The sequence below is a fragment of the Mesitornis unicolor genome, unplaced genomic scaffold (genome assembly GCF_000695765.1).
Source record: "Mesitornis unicolor isolate BGI_N332 unplaced genomic scaffold, ASM69576v1 scaffold21425, whole genome shotgun sequence".
In the NCBI taxonomy this organism is placed as follows: Eukaryota; Metazoa; Chordata; class Aves; order Mesitornithiformes; family Mesitornithidae; genus Mesitornis; species Mesitornis unicolor.
The window spans coordinates 10753-32447 of record NW_010187791.1 but is presented as its reverse complement, the minus strand read 5'-3'; the positions used below and the strand labels follow the sequence as shown (position 1 = coordinate 32447).

At 37.7% G+C, this 21695-nt stretch overlaps 1 protein-coding gene across 1 annotated transcript; it reads right to left on the bottom strand.

Annotated features, from left to right (window-relative positions):
* Positions 1-3656: 3656 nt before the first annotated feature.
* TTC17 (tetratricopeptide repeat domain 17) lies at positions 3657-18254 on the bottom strand (the record flags this gene model as incomplete). The annotated part of the gene is made up of 15 exons (XM_010185590.1): positions 18171-18254; positions 16461-16630; positions 15336-15447; positions 14114-14245; positions 13319-13428; positions 12898-13042; positions 12370-12509; positions 11994-12154; positions 11569-11681; positions 10956-11096; positions 10404-10519; positions 9132-9306; positions 8486-8563; positions 6018-6242; positions 3657-3843 (listed from the first exon to the last, which is right to left on the bottom strand). Coding segments are annotated over exons 1-15 (2083 nt in total), but the record flags the coding sequence as incomplete, so codon positions are not given.
* Between the last annotated feature and the right edge of the window lie 3441 nt (positions 18255-21695).

Here is a 21695-nt window from a genome sequence, read left to right as displayed (position 1 = left end):
CCCTCCATAAGAAAAAATCCCACCAAAAACCTCTGCAGATTTAGAAACTCTTTTAAAAATTAAAACAGTTCTATAAACTTCAATATAGGAGGAATAAGTTAAATAAATAGTTAAGTAAAAAAGTGTTAGTTTGAGGTCTTTAATTCCTCTTCTCACATGCATGAAGTGACTTGGGTTTGAAACATAAATTTCTATCTAGAACAGAGGTAAGTTAGAAAAAAACCCCCAAAACCAAAAGGACCAGGCAGTAGTACAGACAAGAGTATATAAGCAAGCATCCTACAAGTCAGCATTAGTGTATCATGCTTCCAAAGCCCTGTGCTAACAGCAAATGTCCCAACATGCTTGAGAAAACTCCTATTTCACCTACTTGAAATATTCCATCCCATGCTAGTGTTTAACTCCTACTGACCATTTGCTGGGTTCTGCCGATGGCTCACGGCAGGAGAGCAAGGAACTCCGTGTCTCGCTAGTTAGTTCAGTTCTCGTGAACTCTTGTGAACAGAGGCTTTTGACAGGCGAAGCAAAAACACAGCTATCACATGGGCCTACAACCCAAAGCACAGGCAGCCCTACTGCTGTTACTTTCGAAAATACCGAACGAATGCTTATCAAAACAAGATATTAAACCAGAGACAACATTTGACACTCCAATTTCTGCGTAAGTTTTTCAGCATAACGTGTCTATCTCAAAGGAGATGGATATAAATAGTTATGATGTGCCATCAAGTGCATAAGAGGAGGACAAATGAAAATCAATGGCAGCTGTCCCCAAGTGGCAACACATGATATGAAAGGCTGTGAAAATCTGAAGTAACAATTCAGTGACAGTGGGACTGTCAAGCATACACTTGATTCATGTATTTACAAATGTGCGGCATTAGCTCTATACCTAAAGTCCCATTCAGAAAGGTTCATTAAAGTAGTGTTCAGTTTGCATCTTGCCATCAAAATATGCCTTCCAGTCTGTCATGGAGACAAACAAGAACAGATTATGCTGCTTTATGAATCTCGTAAGTCTATGTGATTGTAACATTTTAACAAATGCAGCAAATGCAACAGGTAATGTTAAATATTAGCATCCAAATACAGTTTGCATTTTTTAGGTTCTATGCAGTAATAGTACATACTATTGCATTACGTATGTAGGGTCAAAATTAAACTTACAAACTCTTTTCAATTGTTTTCTTTGGACTGAAGGATGAACAGAAGACTCCTAAAATTTCAGGATACTTTAAAGTGCAAAGTGTGATTTCTGGGTATGCATTCTTGAAATAATTCTGGTTTTGGACACAACCTCACTTTAATAGAATCAGTCAAGGTTCCTCTCTAGTAATTTGAAATTTTCAGTGGGGAAAAAAATATTTCCCCAAACCTTATGAAAACAACATAGGCAAATCTGCCTTTCCATTTTCAAATTCTGAGTTTTGATTTAAACCACAGATCATCATCAAGGTTGAATTAACCAGTATGTTTATTTTACACTCTGCAGAAGAATGTACAAAGAACATTTACACTATTTGTCACGTTCATACTTTCAGGTTTCTTGCACTCAGATAAAAGACAATCTAAAGGATATTATAAATAGAAATGAAGAGGGAAAGAAATATTAAGACAGGAAGAGTCCCAGAAAAAGGCTAAAACATAAATATGGTAAAATACTTAAATACTGGAATACTGAAATTTAATGAGCAAATGAACACATTAAGGCATATTCAGCTCTCTCTTGACTTAGCAGCTTCACAGACTCCTTAACAATGAAAATCAACCCGAATGTACCAGATGAATATATTCATGCTCAATCTGTTAACCTGTGGCCAAGCTATCAAGAAAAGGAAAGACAATTTTCTCACAAGCACTTTTGATATGGGTTTCTCCTCACATTCAAGAAAAACAAACTTCCTAAACAGTAACAGTTATGCAGCAATAATTAACCTCAAAATGAACATCCCTGGATCAGGAATCAATGCAAACAGCAGCCAAGAAGCAGCGAAACCAGAGGAGTATATTTTTATGTATTATAACAAGCTTAAGGAAGAAAAGCATACAAAAGAAGAGAAAGATGTAAAAGATCATTTTTGGGTTCAAATACAGCCACTGCTCTTTAAAAGTATATTCACAGAACTGAGATGGTAAATTACTCTTTCTGCTTAACTTCAAAACAGAGTGTAGATCGTTAAGGTTTGACTAGAGCAACTCTGTGAGTTGAACAGCCATCTTTAAAGGTGACCTCAATAAAAAGTGAAAAACATTGTCTTTTTCTTCCAGAACAGTGAAATTGTCTCTTGTGATGAAATGTGCAAATCCCACTACTGCTTATGGCATCTGTAAAGGTTCTTAAGAGACGGGCAATCCAATATTAAAAGATTCACTGAAAGGTACCAGTGTTGACATTATGGAAGTCAGTAAGAGACTTACCAGCTGGGCCATAACATCACTTAGTACTCTACATTTAGCCAAACAGCATTTATTTCTCTGCACAACTGATGTGCTGTCAAATCAGACCGGATATGTGTGAAGTCATAAAAAACAGTATAATTCTAATGGCAGTATCCTGGAATTTCACCTACAATGGCATCATATGTATTGTACAAGGAGATATTATGGCCTCTAGTCTATGTTTAGACAGTGCAATTCTAGATGCTACATCAGAGGGGGTTTCTCCATGTCTTTCCACTGGAGAGGTAATAAAAATCCAAAATAATTCAGAGAAAATCCCAGCAATACCAAAAATCAAAAGCATTTATCACATGTGAGGTTTTAGTTTAAAAACAAAGGAAAGATTACATGGAAAGATACTTCAGTAACAATTTGAGCGAGAAGGGATTACAAAACACATTCATAAATGTTCAAGATTGCTTATTAGCAGCATATTAGCATATGCAAGTACAGACAAAATACTTGAAATATTCACCGAGATTCACTGAAATGAAAGAATCCATCTCCAAAAGCTATTATTGGGTGGTTGGGTTTTCTTTTTAAATTGAAGTAGCCACTAAGGACAACTAAGCATTCTATCTCAAATATTTTAAAGTACTTTTTGGGGAAGAGATTGCGTTCAAAGTAATTCTTGTTACAGAGTTTTGGAGGGCTAAGAGCAGTGACCACAGACCCCATATAAGCAAAATAATGCAGACACAATACAGTCTATTCTGTAAAGACTGAACACTAGAAAATGACATCCAAACTACTGAAGACACTGAAAGAATACAAATTAAAACTAAACTGTTCTCCAAAATTCTTCAGTTTTAAGAAAATATATTCATCTGACTGTAAAATCTGAAGGGATGTACAAGGGGCTGCTAAGTAGCTGTGCACTTCCAAGAACACTGGATCCAGCATTCCTCATTCACCAGTGAGAGATATCGGGGAGGCTGTTAAGGTATTACTGACGCACTGTGGAAGTAATTTGCACTCAGTGGCAGACCTCGAGCGCTTATATTTAAGGTATTTAAGACAACATCCTCAAGCATTTCTTAATGGACTGTAACTTTTTCATTAAAGAGCAGTGCCTTGGTCCTTATTAGGGAGGAAGCACTGCAAAGCGAAGGGGAAGATCCTTGGGAAAAAAGTAGAGTAATTATGAATTTCAGGTGCAACTCCCAAGGCAAACAGACACTATTTCACTTGTGGTCCATCTTTCAGCAGTTGCTTACCACTGCACATAGGAGAGGTGACGTTGTACAGAAAAGGATAAAACTGCAAACAGCGGATCATCTTCAGGCTGCTTTCACACTCCAAGCACTTGGTCGTCAAATCCAGCGCATGTCTGAAGGCCTGCAGGGCTCCACTGATGTTGTTCAGAGCCAGATACGCATTTCCTAGGCTCAAGAAAGTCAGAGGCTGCAAAGAGAAAAGCAACATATCCCAGCATAAGTATGTTCACTGTTTAAAACTGAAGCTGACTAGAAAAAATTCCTTGCCAGTCCACACCCTCCCAAATTTGACTGGAAAGAATGTAGAAAACTTCTCAAATAGGGACTGCCTATTCTTAGAACAGAGAACTAACAGCTTGATGCACTGGTGCAAAATGAAAGCTGTTTTGACATAAGGTTGTGTTCAGGTTTTCATCTTCCCAAGATGAAAAACAGCTGTTAAATACATACTGAAATGAAGCATTATATACTTACTTATAACTCATCATAAACAAAATGCTTACTGCACAGAGTAGTAAAGCACTAAATTGAAATCCTTGAAGACATTTTAGAATGATTTACAGCCAGCCAGTGAAAATACTACCAGTGTTCTAGCAGGACAGATGCATTTCATTTGTCAAGAGTGTTCAGGATTTACTCGGGCAGAACTACGCTACTGAAAACACCAATGTCACACTAGCTTAGGGGTATACATTTATGTTTTCTTTCAATTCTTTGTAAAACTTTATCTTTTTGTCCACTGTTTTTGGCTAGTCACTCCAAAGTATTTTTTTTTAAAAGTACAAGTTATAATCACCTTTTTCCCTGGGTAGAATTTACTTAGCACTTTAATACAGGCACATAGCAAAGCATTACATTTTGTTTGTTGACTGAAAAGACTTTCACTTACACAAAGTAATTTGCTGAAATTAACAGTATAATGCTACAATAATGACTATAATATCGTAAACAAAGCAGTCATTTTTTCCACTGAAATAATTTTACGTTCATACTGAAAATAGGGAGACTGATCAGTAACTTCAGATTTTTCAAACGTTTTTATTTTTAAATATCATTCAGAAAAAGGTGCAAGTGGAGCAATAGGATTTTTTAAAAAAGCTTTTAAAATAAAGAATATAGCACATCCTTCACTCTCTGTAGCTGTAATTAATTTTAATTTGGATTTACTTTCCATTATATTCCAGGAAATACGATTCAAGTACAAATAGTCCTGACAGATTTTTCAATCTGATAGGTATTACAGGACTGAGAGTGCCTGAAAAAAATATGAGCAGGCATTACTGTAATGAGGTAGGGCTCACCAGTATTTTTGAAGAAAAGCCCTACTCACACAGCATGGTCCTAAGGATCCCTAGGCTGCTCCTCTCCAAGGCTGTGTTTTCAAGTGCTCTTCTTAAGGCACATAATTCAACCACAGTTTTCTATAGCTCCTTTTTGCACTCTTACCTGCCACCTAAATGGGTTAGAGTCCTTTCCAACAACTGCAAAATTGTTGCTGAATGCAATATTGAAAAAGCTTATTCTGTTTTTAGCTTTTTTATGTGCTAGATGACTGGTGACCCAGCAGGTTTAAGCTCTCTGTTTATCTAACTACAGAGGCAGAAGCACAGGAAGAAGTCACTTGAACTTCTTACTGAACCATCTCAAATGTAAGACCAAATTACTTGCTATAGAAAAGGTGCCCCCTGCAATGCTCCCCGTTGCGCTTCCTTTTCACTTTGTTCTGGCCAATCCAGTAGTTTAAACATTTTATACAGCAACTTTCTATATGACACAGGTGACAAGCTACAAAATGTTTATAATGTTACATTCAGAAATACAGAAATTTATTTTGAGTTGACAGTTGGAAGTCATCAAAACAACTAGAACACAGCTTTTCCTCTAGGTATACAGATGAAATCTAGGGACAAATGAAACATCACAGATAAAAAGTGGCACAGAAAGATGTCTATACAGCCTAAGATCTTGGTCATACACGTGCTACTTTTAAAGTTTTAAAAATCAAGATACAATGCTGACATCATTATGGATCTGTGTTTTAGATAAGAATGTTGCCATATCACCAGGATTAGATTCCTTGGAGCCGCTACAGATAACGCCACAGCCTCCTCTTTTTTAGGAGGCAAAAAATCTGTCATTTGCTTTAGAAGAACTTCTGTTCTAGATGTTTATATTCTCAGCAACCAGCATCACCTCCAGTGCAATCAAGAATTTAACTGAAAATTAACATCTGCTGCAAATCACAAGCTGCAAGTTGAACTGTATGCACAGGTAAGAAAGCAAAAGTAAGACCCATGTATTTAGAAAATAATGAAAGAAAGGACATTCATTACTGAATGAACACAAAAAACATTGTCTTACCTCAGAGGCATTGATAGCCAAAGCCTTCAGCAGGAGCCTGCTGGCATCCAAATGAAGACCATAATGAATCAAGAGGTTAGCAAGATTGACCAGAGGGATGTCCTGATACTCATGTGGAGCCAAATTAAACGCTTTCTGCAAACAGGTGATAGCAAAGGTGCTATTTCCAACTGCACGCCAGTACAATCCAGCTTCATTAAGCACAAGCCATAGAGGATCTTCTGGCTACAGGAAAGTCATGGAAAAGGATGAAAACACCCACAAAGAGGAATTCTTGGGAAGACAGAATTGCCTGCTCTTTGGTAAGAAACAAACACACAAACCTCACCCCTGTGTACTACCTCATTAACCAGACACAAATCACACTCTGCTGTGACTGCCAGCAGACTATTCAGTCTGCTCTACCCCACTGAAATGGACGTGACTTACAGCCCCAACTGTAACTTAGTAGCAGCTGTTGCTCACTCTCTACTCATTACTGCCTTATATCATGACCACAAAATCCCTCAAAACATACCAGTAGGAATGGTTAGCTTGCTTCAGGAAGCAACATTTCTGAGCCACTCCAGAGTCTTAAAATTACACTAATACAGATCTATGCAGAAATGCTACAGTCAGGCAGCTTTTAAGTTGAAGTTAAATATGCTTCCAGGTTCCATATCCAACATCAGGATTTCCTGTGAATTTAAGGTTTCAGAATTCATTTTTCTTAGATGTAGTTATCTATCTGTCTTATGAATGTTGACAAGTGACACGCATTAGATACTGTTTAAAGATTTTGAAAAAGCAAGCAACAAGTGAGGGCAGGTAGAAGAATGGAGGAAGTGTTAAATACGTTCCTTCCTCCTCTTTCACCTACAACAAAAGAACAAGCACTCATCCTAGAGGAGAAATAGCAAAACTTTAAAATACTGACAGGTGGACAGAGCAATGTAAAATACCCACTTTCAGAGGGAGCAGTTTGAAATGGTTTAGAAACACTTACATTCTAGTCTCTAATATTTTCAGCATTCCATGTCACCCAATTCTGTGAAGAGTTTATAGTATAAAAGCAACAACTGAAATTAACTTCCAATCCAACCTATAAATCTGAAGCTCAAAGGCATGCATGAGTAAGAAACATGCAGCTAAGATTAAAAAAAAAGAAAGATTAAAGAAGACAGACAGATAAGGATCTTTACAGTAGTATTGCATTAACGCAATACAACTGGCATTACAGTAATACTGTGTTGAAATCGTTAATCAGTACAAAGATTTTCTTCCAGATTTTAAAAGCAACCTCACACAGGAGGGTTCTACCTATGGTTCAAGATGAACTGGAAGATATTACCTCTTTGTTCAGAGCACATTACATCATCTATAATTGTAAGAGTATCTGTCACCCCTACTTCGCAATGCACACACAAAACATTACTGGCATGTTGTTCACGCCAAACTCCTCACTGAATTACACTCCATACACAGGTCTCAATGACCTCTCTTGAACTAAATCCTCAGCAAGTTATTAGCACTTCGTCTTTCCCAATACAAAATACCAACTGTGGCACTCCTGCTCCAGAGAGTTTATCACTAGCGAACAGGCATGACACAACAGTATTGCCACATCAGCATCTAAATGCAGAAGAAGTTCAGGCTTTTAGCAAGAAGGCAACAGAATATTACAGTGAAAAATAAAATACCTATCCTCTGCAACAGTAAGACATTAGACATGCACAGGGCTGTTCGGAACAGCATAGCAGGAATCAACTCCTACCGTTAACTTCCCTACTTCTGGGTAAGATAGATGCACACAGAAAACGGTACTGATTTTAGACTAAAAACAATACATATATACACTGCCTTGATACAGCTTGTACAAGAGAGTTAATTTGAGAAGTATCAGCTTGACAAGTCAAAAAGAGTCAACCTCTATCTCAATGCTTCCTGTCATTTGACTTGTGATGACTCTCGGAGGCCCCACGCAAGATGGAGGTGGCACACCACAGGGTGTTATACAAATGTGCATTCTTTACCCCAGAGTGCTAATTATCCTGACAGAAGATTGACAAATCAAGGTTGGTTCCTTTTTTGGAGGGGTGGGTGGAGGGGAAGGCAGGGTAACGGAGAGGTGGAAGAGCAAAAGGCAGGCATGTAGGAAGGGCTGGAAGATGGAGGAGCAGTTCCAAGCTATTTCTCTCAGTTAAGCAAATGGCTGCCAGGATTAGCTAATATACTGCTGCTCCATGTCCTGCAGTCACAACAAGAACAAGTAACTACAGGGCTGTTTGGCCCACACTAACGTAAAGTAAATGGATACTTCTCTATATGTTAGTGTTTTACTTGTAAACATGGATTTTTAAGTTACTTTCATCTTAGTTACAAGCAGCAAATAAGCTTATTTCTTGCACATCTCTAACTGACTTCAGAAGTATAGAAACAAACCTCAAGTAGAATTCTGAATATATGTCATGATACAGTTCCTGACATACCTTTTCCATGGCATGACCTAGAAACGCTCCTATCTTCGCCTGAGTAATAGTTTGATTGTTGATACGAGAATGCAAGACCTGGACAAGAAAGATTTAATTTTTTTAAAACAACCGAAGAAGTTTTATAGTATGTATCTACATGGATCATTCAAGTCTCACTTCCTTAAGTCTTCCCTTTTACTAAAAGAAAAAAAAACAACCCAATTGTTCTAAATAAATGATGTGAACATGTAATGATTAAAGCAGCTAATATCCAGAAAGCAATATGAAGGACTAATCTCAGCCTGAAGTTACCAACTTGGTAGAGTACAGCAATTACTGGAAGTTTCAAGATCAGTCAAGTCAAGTGACAGAAGTTTTAAAAGCAAGCAGCAATTTTAAATGTTAAATTAAATTTCCTATTCTATGTGCTTTTGGTCAGCCTTTGAAACATGTCAGACAACAAATCTTATGCTGAATGACAAGTTCTCCCTTTCTTCAGCCCCATTAGAAAGCACTTACTTCTTTTTTGTGGAAGTACTAATTGGCTTGTGATATCAAGTCATCTTTTAAATATCAGAACCTGTCATGTTCCGAGTAAGATTTCAAAGGCAACAAAGATGAGAACTTTAAAACAGAGGAGAAACAATGAGAACATGTCTCTTACTTGTCTTGCTTGATCATCTGGCATCTTGAATTTCAAATCTAGATTACTGTCCAGTTCCTTGACCACTATGTTCAGAGATTCATTGTTACGAGCATCAGTAATGGAAGAACAGTCTGGTGCTTGTGTTTCTCCATGCCCAGCAATATCTCTTGGGATACTCAGGATTGGCTGAACTCTAGCGATAAGGAATACAAGGATGAATTACTAGTGCTGCATTTCACTGATACATAAGCATAAGAAAATCGGCTACATATCAACTGACAAGTCTCATACTGTGGACTGTCACGAGACATGAGCTGCAAACCAGCAGAATTCAAGGACCGCTCCCTACCCTTGAAAAGTCATTAATAAACAAGGTCTTTACTTTCCATTTTTAAGCATAGAATACCTGTAAATAATGAACAATGCCGCAGAAAAAGGACACAGAAGGTTCTTATATTATGCTAATAAGGATTGTATGAAGTTAAGGATGAAACATATCAGTGAAAAAGTTAACGAAGTTTTTTAAACTGAAGTTTTATTTCAAAAGCATCAAGAGGTAGCCAAATTATTTGGGAAAAACACTGCTTTTTTAAAGGAAGCTTCAGAACATTTGTGGATGGGAAGTTTTGCTTTAACACATGATCAATACTAGAATTATACCGAGTAGGAAGAGAAAGCTTTCTTACTATCACTATTATAATGTTAAATGAGTAGAATATTACGAAACTGCATTGATCTATGTGCACTAGTTCCTACAGCATAGACATCTATTTTAACCTATGTAGTAACAAATTTTATTGATTATTCCACAATTAAGCTAGTTTTCTACCTCTGTTTCAAAGGAACATGCCAGGGCATTCCACTCCTAATCCTTTTGTAGTACTTTCTGGTCTTCACAATTTTCTGTCATCATAACTAAAGCTAAAAGGAAGTATGCAATGTACAACAGTTAATTGTAGTTATTAAACAGACTCACCTCATTCCTCTTAAGGTCTTTTTTTTTTAATACACTCTAGAAGACATTCAGACTTATGCTTAAGTCCTCATTCTTCTAGTAATATTGCAGATATTTCATGTATTCACCTTGTACTAACAGGGAAGAATCACCATGAAATTGGATGACTGTTACAAGATGACAATAAAGGAAAACACCCCCCTTCCATGAAATGGCCAGAGAAAAGAGGTCTGTGCTGTTGATTACTAATTGCATCCATCCTCTCCAGAAAGAAAATGCTCATTAAGATGTTACTGTGAAAATTTACAAATATTTTAAAAAAAATCAACACTTACCTGAATCCCCTATTTTCTGGAGGCAGGAAATAAGTTGGCAGCTCTTCTGGACGAGGAATTTTTGGGAAAGATTTCATGCATTCTGACCGCTGAGGCCAAAGAATATGCTGTTTGTCCTAGAGGGAAAAGAACTAATTTTTATTATTTTCTCAACATTTTAAATATTCTAATTAACAAACTAATAAAAACAAAAGGAACAGTCTGGAGAAAAAAAATAAGATATCTTTAAGACTATTCTTTTCCCATCTTTTCTGGAATGACAGCAGTTCAGATTTCTATCTTTACTCAGCTGTACGGCTGCATGTGCAGCAGATGTTTGCAGAGGTAGCTAAGAATAACCTCCTCTGTGCTGTAGTAGAGTTTCAGATGGGAAACTGGTACAGAGAAACTACAGAGATGTTTACAAGTTGGAGAAATTTAGAATGTCACATTCTCCGGTGCTGCCACACGTTAAAACTGTAGCCCAAATGCTAAGAAGTTTCACAAACAAAGACAAGATTCACTCTTTTGCAACTCCTGTTTGAAAGGGCAAAGTTTATTCTCTTTACTCACTCTGTTGGATTCTACACTCCACACTGAAACGACAGAACGAGCAACAGGGGAAGACTGCAAGGACTGGCTGTGGTTGCTTTGATTTGCATGAAGATCCAAATTCACAGATGTCATCCTAGAAGTTGAAGAGTCTTCACCAAACTAGAAACAACAGAGAAACAATATTTAATAATGAAAAGAGGTAGTATAATACTGGCTGGATTTCTGCACATTATTTTTTTCTTCCACCATTTATGCAGCTAAGCCTTGCTGATGAGCTGAAATTTGGGTAGCAGGAAAAAAAAAAAAGGAAATTTAACCCTCTTGATCTATTCATACCACGGAAAAGTAATATTCAAGTTTTTAAATTAAAATAATTTGAATAGTTCTGTTTTCTAAGTAAGACAGTCTTACACAATAAATCCTTTAAATTTCTACAATCCATAGTCAATCTCAGCTTGTATTACTAGCAAAAAAACCTAGCTTTAAATACTTTACACTCATGAAAACAGACTAAATTATTTCTCACTGTAATTACCACACTCAACGTGTACCCTGTTTGTCAAGCCTGAAAAAACTGGAACTATTTTGCTAATAAGGCAAATAGAGCAGTGGTATCAATTCACAAGCAAACCTGAACATATTCCACATTTTCAAAAATGTCTCCGCGGTGATAACGAACAGGCTGGTCCCACTGGCAGTGCAAGCTGTGCTGCTGGTTGCCCAGTCTACAAATCTGATGGTTCCCTGCAGAGCACAAAACATTTTTATCTAGGTAAGTGAAGTTTTTGAGGAGACAAAGACAGCATACGGTCAACCCCTCTACCCCCAATTCTGTCAATCCTTTTTATTTATTTAATGAGCACAGAGGAAACTCCCTCTTTGAAAGACTCAAAAAACCCACTGTTGAAAAATATATCGCAATCCCTTGTTTTAATAAGCAAAACACAACAGCCACCCAAGGCCATTTTAATATATAAAGAAGTTATGTCCTGACATCAATCTGAATACGTGCAGTTCTTCATTGCTATAATGAGCATGAACTCTAAGAAGTTGTACCTAATTGAGCTTCTTTTGCCATCTGTGTCTCGTGAATGATGTTCCTCAAGATTTGTTCCTCCTGGATGAGCTTGTACTTGTCTAAAACATCTTGCTGCCTAAGGTAATGGTCATGTTGCTTCTGATATTCCTTCAATTCATTTAATGTTCGCTGAAGTGATCTTGAGAATTCAACAGCAGAAAAGATTTACTTCGAATGTTTCGCACATTTTCAACTTTGGGTTTCTTAAAAGTATTCTTATGAATAATTTTATTGCATATCAAAAGAAATACAGAAAGTCGAATATCATTATTTTATTTGAAAGGTAAACAATTGCTGTAAAGAGCAATAACAATGAGATTGTATGAATTGCCACTATAATGCTTCTTTAGTTACCTATGCTGGGCTTCCAATTTTTGCTCAAGTTTTTGCTGACACAGGACAGCATGCTTCCTTTTTACAGCTTGCTCAAACCCTGGTTTAGCCTGTAGAGCATGATCATAACATAGGACTGAGTGGTTGTACTCTCCAAGCATCTAAAGAATGACCAAGAGAGAGCATTAGCTAGTGTTTGGTAACATTTAATGAAAAATATTCCATTTTTAAAGAAGTCATTAACTCAAATCTTAATTTGTGGTAATAAGCAGCCTGTAGTTTCTGAAACTCATGCCACTGTATCTGCTGAAGACAGGCTACAGGAGAATTTTGCTGCGATTTGTTTTCAAGTGCAGATAAAACCTTTCCTGAAAGGCAGGCTTTCGGATGAAAACACCTTGACAGATTCTTAAACATTAAGAGTGAAATGCATGTGGAAAACAAGACACGTTTTGAAAACAGTAGAGCATTACAAGTCAAGCCAGAAAGATTAAATAACATTTGGTGTTCTGTTTTCTACAAGCCTTGGAAAACAAAGATAGTATTTACTGCGTATATATTTCCCAAAGTGTAATAGCTGGTAAAGAAGTCACTGTAATCCAGAGCTGCATGGACCACGATAGCTGCATCTGCAGAGAAGTGAGCCCGGTGCAGAATATTTGCCAAATTTACCAGTGCAATATCTTTATTTTGCCTAAAAGAAGAAAACAAAAAGAAAAAGCAGATATTAAAAGGTCAGACTGTGTAAGAATCGTATATAGGGATACATTCATTATTCAGTCACATATTAAATGTCTAACTCGATAGAAAAGTGTCTGAATTATATATATGCCTAGTATAGTACATAAAGACTAAGAACAAGTAACGTGGATTATTCCTTAGGATACAGTCTTAGAAACTAAAACCTGTTTACTCATTAGAATAACTAGAAAAGCAATACAAAAGGAAATGTTTTATTAGCAATTTTTACCTTGAAGAAAAATGAAGGGCACGCATGGCACATTCTACTACTTGGTATGGCTCATTCTTTATTCGCCAGTAAAAAGAAGCCATATTATAGAGTACCCAGGAAGAAGAGTTCTGCAGTAAAGAGAAATACATAAACTGTACTAACTACTAAGACATGAACTAAAAGGTTAATCGGGGTTTTAATTACTATGGGATGGAAAGTTGAGCACCAAACCTGCCCTAAGTTACCTTCTTCCTCTGGAAAGCTGCCATTTGGCAATAGTTGTGAAAGTTCAGGAAGACTGAAGTGGCATATAAATGTATTAAAGCAGCGCAACTTCTGCCTCTCAGACAGGTAAAAATTCAAAGTGAGATGAAATGAGAAGTGACAGTAGTTTAAGCATCAGCAGCTCAGCTGGAGTTCAATGAGAGTTCCTATATTTTGCAGGAATGTATTTAATAAAAAACAGACATTTCAGTACTGTTGTTTCTTTTTCGTTCTTTAAGTACCTGCATTTTTGTTTAAAAGCTCTTACTACCTTGACAGAGCAATGAATGTGGCTTGCCAGACCACACAAATACGTAAGTCATTAAAGATGACAGTAAGTATCTATTTACTGACTTTGCTGATGCCTTTGCCTACCTCTGCTTGCCTAGCAAAAAATGGTTTTGATCCATCTTTTGTAACTGAAATGTAAACAAAAAAATATATGTGCAAATCTAGTACTGGATCTGACTGCATGTACCAGGCATATCTAATCTTGCAGGACCTTTTCAGTGTGCACTTTGTGCGCACAGTAAGATTACCGTTTCATACCTTCATTAGCCCGTCATAAATACGATGACCTATTTCCTCTATACTTCTTCCCAGCCTCCGTGATAAGTATGTGAAGATCGGATCTTCTTTAGGTAACAAGGGTGCGGAAAGATTAACTCTTTCTTGGACACCCTAAAATAAAAATGGAATCTAGGTATTTGCTGACACTTTAAATAAAAGTTGAGAAATACACAGAAGAGCAAGACTACCAGGAAAATTTACAGCTTGGTTACTTTACTTTCCTATCACTCTTTCATATCAAGACCTTTGGGACTTGACAGGATAATGTCACCTTTGACAGGTGAATAATACATATAACATTAGAAGCAGGCAAAAGCAGCCTCTGCTTGTGATCGCTATAAGAGACATAGTGGTAGCCCTGTATATCTGGTAGATACTGATTTCAACAATGACCTCTGAAGTACTTAACTCATATTTGTCAGGTTACATGCACACTACCAAAGTGTCCCCACATCTCCTCTTCTCTTTCCTCCTTCCTTCCTCAACATATGTACTTGTTTCAAAAGTACATCCAGACCCAGGAACAAAGCTAAAACTTCAGTTCCTGTTTTGTTTGTAAGAAAATCCTTATTTGTAGATGAAAAGTTATTTTAAAGACTTGCAATAGATATCAAGATATAGGCACTAAAGCTTAGAAAATCTGCTTATATAACACTGTTGACAAAAACAATTTCTACACCACAGTTCCACCGTAACCTTTCTAAAGCAGATGAACCTTGTACTATTAAAGAACAATTATCTTGTCCTCTGGGTTAGGGCTTGCCATTCAAATCCCAAAGAGACAGTCAACTATCTTAGGAGCTACCAACAATTTTCTGTCCCCGAGTCTTCATACAGTTTAACGACTCTGTTCAGCACTCTCCAATTTTCAACTGAAACAATTCACAAGTTAGAAACATTTCCAATGAAAGTCATCACTTAACTAATGAAACGTGCATTATAACAAAATACCCCATTTTCCCAAAAATGCTCTCTAAAATAAGGCAAACAATAACAAAAGAGAAACAGGATGTGTGTATCCGATGGAACTGTCCTCCTGTAAGCAGGTACTTTAATCAGGGCACAACTGGTTTAACACATGCCTGAAACAGTCTTGAAAGACTACAATACCCTTCAACCTTGACTGAGAACTGCCAGTAACAGTTTTCTACTCCTCTTCCTGATAGGGAAAAAACCAACATGCTTGCATTTGCTTGCTTACCCGTAAGTGCTGAAAAGCATGAATGCTGTATGGAAGATCTAAAACTTTTGTACAGTCTGGCTGCTGCAGGTCTGGAGGCACTGGTGATTTTGTGTCTATATAATCTTCAGGGCTGAGGACACAGCAACATAACACAGCAGTCTCCAGATTAAAACACTGCTAAATTTCACAAGAGAAAGTACTGTATTTGACAGACACACTGTTCTGATTTGAATGTTACAAACAATCCTGTTTTGAGCACATTAGACCATTTCTGATGCCTCCTCTGATTTCAGTTGTATCGAGATGTCATCAGTATAGGATAAAGTAAATAAATTTCTGTCTGCTTTAGAGAAAACATCAACATTTGGATAGCCTCCAAATTTTATCAGTGTCAGCCTTGTGGATCACTACTATGATTAATGATCTATCTGCAAGGCAAATGGCAATGCATGCAGATTAGAAGACTCTTCAATTGAAAAAAACAAACAAATCTCAAGTATTAGTGAGAAGCTCACATGAAGGTATCCGAAGAGAAAATTAATCTTTCCCACTTCAAGAACTCACCTGATTATATTAAAAAACACAAAACTCCAAAACCAAGAGAGTCAGCCTTGAAGATGGATTACCAAAGTTAAATGTTAAGCAGATTGTCCACACATCCTTTATTTGCTAAACACAAGGGATTAAATATGACCAGAAGGTTCTACAGCTTGGTAATCGACAGAATGTCATTCAAATTTAAGTCAAAGCAGTTCCCACTACAAGAAGTGTGTCTAGCTCAAAATACCCAAAGCACACTCAAGCAAATTCACCCTTCTACAGGATGTACTTCAGTTTAATTCACATGTCTGGTCATATCAGCACAGAGTTACAGTGGCAGAACTGACCGGGAGCCTGGCAGTAGAATGGAGGACTTTGAGGGTAGAGCTAAGATGGACAGCCTGGGCTAGGCAGCATTTCTGTGTCATGCCCTTTCGTAACTAGTGGCAGAGGTTGTTTCAGGTTTGTTCCACACTAACACAAAATAAAACAACTGTCATCTAATGGTCAGTGATAGTATTTTTCTTTTTAACAGCATTTAGAGGTTTTGTTATTTTTTTTTTTCATTCAGTAAAAATCTTAAAATACAAAGCATCTTATTACCGGATATCTTTGCTCTCTAAGGTGATGTATGTGCCATCGTACAGATCTAGGTCCCCCAAGGGCACCTTTGCTTTAATGCAGTCCGGATCTTCTTTATTATGCCTCTGTTCCAGCCCTGTGTCTCTGTCCTCATTTTCCTCTATATGAATCTTTTGAGCAACTAACTGTTTCTGTGGGAATTAAAAAAAAGGAAACAGAAGAACGTATACTGATGAAAGCAAGCTCTATAGGCGCTAGGAGTTGAACAGTTCAACTTTTTCCTTAAAACAAAGTCCATTTGAAGAAAATCTAAAACACTCTTCGAGTTTTGAGAATACTTCCCTATATTTTATAACATCTGTAGCACATTTTTTTATTTAGATGGAATAGAAATACTTGCATACTTTTAGCCATACTATGCCTTGAGCATACCCTTATTTCTCCTGCTGTACCCAAAAAGAGGGCTATTAGCATTCCAAATTCATGATAGGCCATTCAGAAAAAGAAGAAACAGTTGTTAACAATACATCAACATTTCCATATTTGGACCCTCTTCCTCCAAAGACTTCATAGAAATAATATCAGAGATTGCAAGACAAAATGAACCTCTTAACCATACAGTGTGCTAAGTACCACTGAGATGGCAGGCTTATGCAAGAATTGAGACCTGCTTCTATAGATCAGCTTCTAACGTGTCCTAGGAGCTACCTTTCACCTCATAGAGCACATAAGTATTGATTACTATGAGCAGTGAATGAACTCATGATCTGTCCCAGCACAGTAAGCTGTATTTAATTCTCACCTACATCTGCAAATTGAAAACCTATTAAGTATCGTAAGGATTTCTATATATGAAGTAAGAAAATTTGCATTTTTAACTAAACCCATACACATTTTATAACACACTACTATGCAATACTAGAGATACAAATGGTAGCAACTTGTACAAGATCTTACAGTAGGGAACTTCTGCTGAAAGTCATCTGCATGCCACAAATTGTACACTAGTAATTTCCAAACCCGCAATCCATGTACTGAGAAGCTTACAACTACTGTCCCATCCATAGCTAAAAGATGCCTTACCACAAAGATGAGTCTACCTTGATGAGAAAGACTGGCTGAATACAACTACATAAGGGGCAGTCCTGCTTGTTTTTTAAATGTCCTCCCTTCCACTTCTCCCATTCACCTAAAGCTACCACTGGTGCTCATCTAACTTCCCAGTTAGCTCCTTATGCTAACAAAATGACAAAACCAAAGCTGGCACAAGAGAAAGGAGAGCACAGCCAGAAGAAAGGCTGTGAGCTGTTAGCTTGCCCAGCCCATATAATATTTAAACTTTAGTTTAAGTTATCAGTTCAAAGTTCATTAAACCCCCTTTCAGAAGGGTGTTTACACACTTTTTTTCAATAATAAATGGAGAAAAAAAAGAGATGACCTGCTCAGTATTCTTCTGGAATATAGCAGTCAGTAACAGAATCCAGTACCTAAATGACTTAAAAATGTTAGGATTTATGGGTAACAACAAGGATTGATGCAACTGGGGACACTGATAACTGGTTGAGCAACCTTGAGGCACAAAACTCAGATCTGAAGAATTCCTCATCCTTTCATTGAAGCAGGATTACACCAATAATGACTTCTATTCCCCATCTAAGTCTATCACTAAAAAGCTTGTGAAAAAACATTTGTATTTTCAGAAATTAGTTAGTACTTAATGTTATGGTTTACCTCCAGTTCTTTGAGGTAGTTAACTGTTGTTTCTTGTCTCATTAGTATTACCAAATCATGGGGGTTCCTCAAGTTCATTGGTGAATCCACCTGCAAGACATTTCAAGAGCGCATCAGGGAAGACATTCTCCTAATCTGTGATTTCAAAAGGTATGAAGTTATGTCCATTGACCTATGGTTTGTCTGTTCAGAGGTTTCCTGTCTACACAGCATTCATAGTATGTCCATAGTTTAAATCTGTACTTCAAACAACATTGTTATTTGAGCATCCAATTCAAACCACGCTTTAATTTTAAACCCATTTTAGTTTATTCAGACACACAAATTCTAAGCATAAAAGGCAAGTACATTTCTCACAACAAACATTACTAAGAGTATGTACTGCTGGAATACTAGATACCTTAAATTGCTATAAAAGAAAATATTTTTTGCTTTAAAATTCCTCCATCGTGTCCCTCAATAGGGATACAGTACTTCAGTTTCAAGCCAACTCCTCCATGCAACTAATTTACCACACTGGCATAGCATTAAGATCTATTGCCTTCAGGATTAGGAAGCAAATTAACAAAACCAAGAAGTAAGCAGACAAAAACTAAATGTCCTATTAGAGAAGACCATGCTACAGCCTCCATAGCTGTGCACAGGAGCTGGCAGCTCAATGAAGTACAACATCATGGGTACATCATGAACAAGAGTGGTTACATGCCAGACCGTACTGGGCTCGGTGAGCTATGGCACTTCACTCCACAGCTGAAACAGCCCACCCTTGTCCTCAAGCCAAATCAATTCTGCTGCCTCACTGGGCGGGGGAAAGTCACTGCAGTCGAGAAGGTGGCGTGTGAGCAGCTCAACTGGTCCACAGGCTCACCACAGCGGAAAAGCTCATGTGGAAAAAGTCCCATTTCCTCCACTCTGTCAGTGCGACACCAGTCAGTCCTGCATGCCAACTCTGGTGCCCACCAGGCTCTCTCGTGAGCTAACTCTAACTCAATAGTTGAATCCTCCACCAGCTGCTCTATCTGAACTAGTAGGTTAAACTAGCTAACAGAGGATTCAATGAGCATGAAAACAGAAGCAAGGCAATGGACCTGTATGTGACGACAGGATAAAAGGATGAAGGGTGACAAGGACAGTGAGACGTAGCATTTTTAACAAAGACTGCTATGGTAGATGGTCTGCACCAAGATGTTTCTGGATCTGTTCAGTTTCCATTCAAGGTTTCAGGATACAGAACTAACTACTGCTTAAAGATGTAAGCACTACCTGTGTGTTAGCACACATGGGCCCTCTCACATGGGCTGTCCACCTCCATGAAGTCTGTCTGAACTTGGTGACATTATTATCTAATAGAAATAGGAGTATCTCCTGAGCTCCAGCTCCTAATTCTTTGTCAGCTTTCCCAACAAGTAGGACACATTTCTGGGACTCTCTTATTGCAGAGAACTGCATTGCCAGAAGGACAAGAGCAAATTTCCTGGTCATTTTAATGTGTCCTGTCAACAGATTAAGACATGGGCCACGTTCTCTTGGCTGAGAGTCAGATAAGAAGCTCAAATCTACTTTCCTTGGACTACTGACTGTGCAGTCTACATTCCTTGCAAGCCTCCCTACTGAGTAAGGATCCTATCTTCTAAGATGAAAATATTTGTTCCTTTTATCTTCCTCCCACTGCCCCCCTCAACCGCCCCAATAAAAAAACAAAACCAAACCAAAAACCTAAGGGTGGTTTTGGCTAAATTTGGCTAAGCATTCCTTTCCAAATCAAAAGCTGAACTGCATCTTTTAGTATGGAGACATTCTGGCAGGTGGCTACCTACACAGTCCAGATACTTAAGCATAACTCATCTTCTGCCTTAGCAAATTAGCTCTCTTATATGTCCAGATGAACAGAAAATAACAGGTGCTACCAACAATAGTTAATTTTTACACTATGAATTCGGAGATTATGGATTTAACTGCTGCCAATGAAGAGTGACCAAGTATCAACAATGGTCCAGAGAACTGCAGAAAATATCATATAAAAAACCCTAATGATGTTTAGTGGAAGTACTAAAGTCTACAGCATTTTACTTACAGTCCTATTTCATACTTCTTCCTATGGGCCTCACCTTACTTTGAACTGGTTGCACATAAAACAAGAGTTATGTCCTGAATGTAGCACTTGTTCCTGCCTCATTTGCTTAAGAAACTACTGTGGTATGTGCAAGCGAATGAGAGACCAATTTGCAAAGAAAATAAGGGAAAGTTTTACTGTGTTCAAAGCATTTAATCGCCCTTCCAAAATAGCCCTGTTCCTCTGACAACTAAAGGCTGCTTGCACGATACTACAGTCACTGAGAGCAAAGTCACCTCTCAGCTCCACATTCAGTGATAAACTGCATTCCAGGAGCGATTTTTTGCAGAAAGTTATGCAGGCACCACTATTTAGGAAGCCTTATTCTGAACGATGAAGGGTCTTGCCTATGATTCATTCAGAAACAGAATGATATTCAGAGACAGTTTCTGGTTTAGATTTTCAATAAATCAGGCTCATGAGAGTTAGGTCTGAATTTAGTGCCTGGGAACTTGCAGTGGCATGCTACCACGCATGCATGGGTTGACAGAAAAGAAGGCAACAGGCACTAAATTCCTATCAATTACCTGGCAGTAGAAATCAAAGTGACAACAACAATCAAACACCGATGCTGCTGAATTCATTCATACATTTATGTTACTCCACCAGGAAATAATCTCAAGCAGCCTGCACGAGATTTTAGTCTTCAGATTTTCACTTCTAGACCCGACCTCAGGTTGTTACCACCAAATGAGCACTTTCTATTAATGGCAAACCCCTTTAACCTACTAGAAAGTTAGTATTATTAAATAACCTTAGCAGTCATTACCTCTTTGAGACCAACGCAGTGCGTAAAGAAAAAGCTCTAAATCCAGAACTTCAGTAGCTTTAAACCCAGAATCTTAATATTTGATCATTTCTGATTCTGCAAGTTAAAGACTTCCACTCCAAGAAGTTATCAAAGACTATTACTAGCTCCTAAAAATAAAAATCCATTTTAGGTGCAATTTCTGAAAAAGAACTTGAATGGAAAAATTAAGCAGCTACACTGGACAATCATGCAAGGCTTGCAGAGGAAGCTTGAGCCAGCACATCACATGTGTTCACTGCACTGCTGGCAGCTTGTGGAAGTGAGCTGAGGATACTGCATCGGCTCTTACACTCTTCAGTTTATACATTTACAGTATGAAGGCATTACAAAACCATAGTTGAGGAAGTAAAAAGTGTTCAGATCTACAAAAAAATGCCAGATGACACAATGGAAAACAGATTCCTAACTGAAAACCACAGCAGATCTTATGATATCATTCCTGCAAATGAGGAAAATAGTGCAAAATCTGGCCATCAATAGGCATCAGTTTTGAGGATATGGTGCTCAAACTCAAGTTCATAGAATTTAAAGTGCAAGTTCCTGATCTGCTTAGATTGATCCAAAAAATAACCCTGCTGCCAAGTGGGGGAAACCTCCCTTT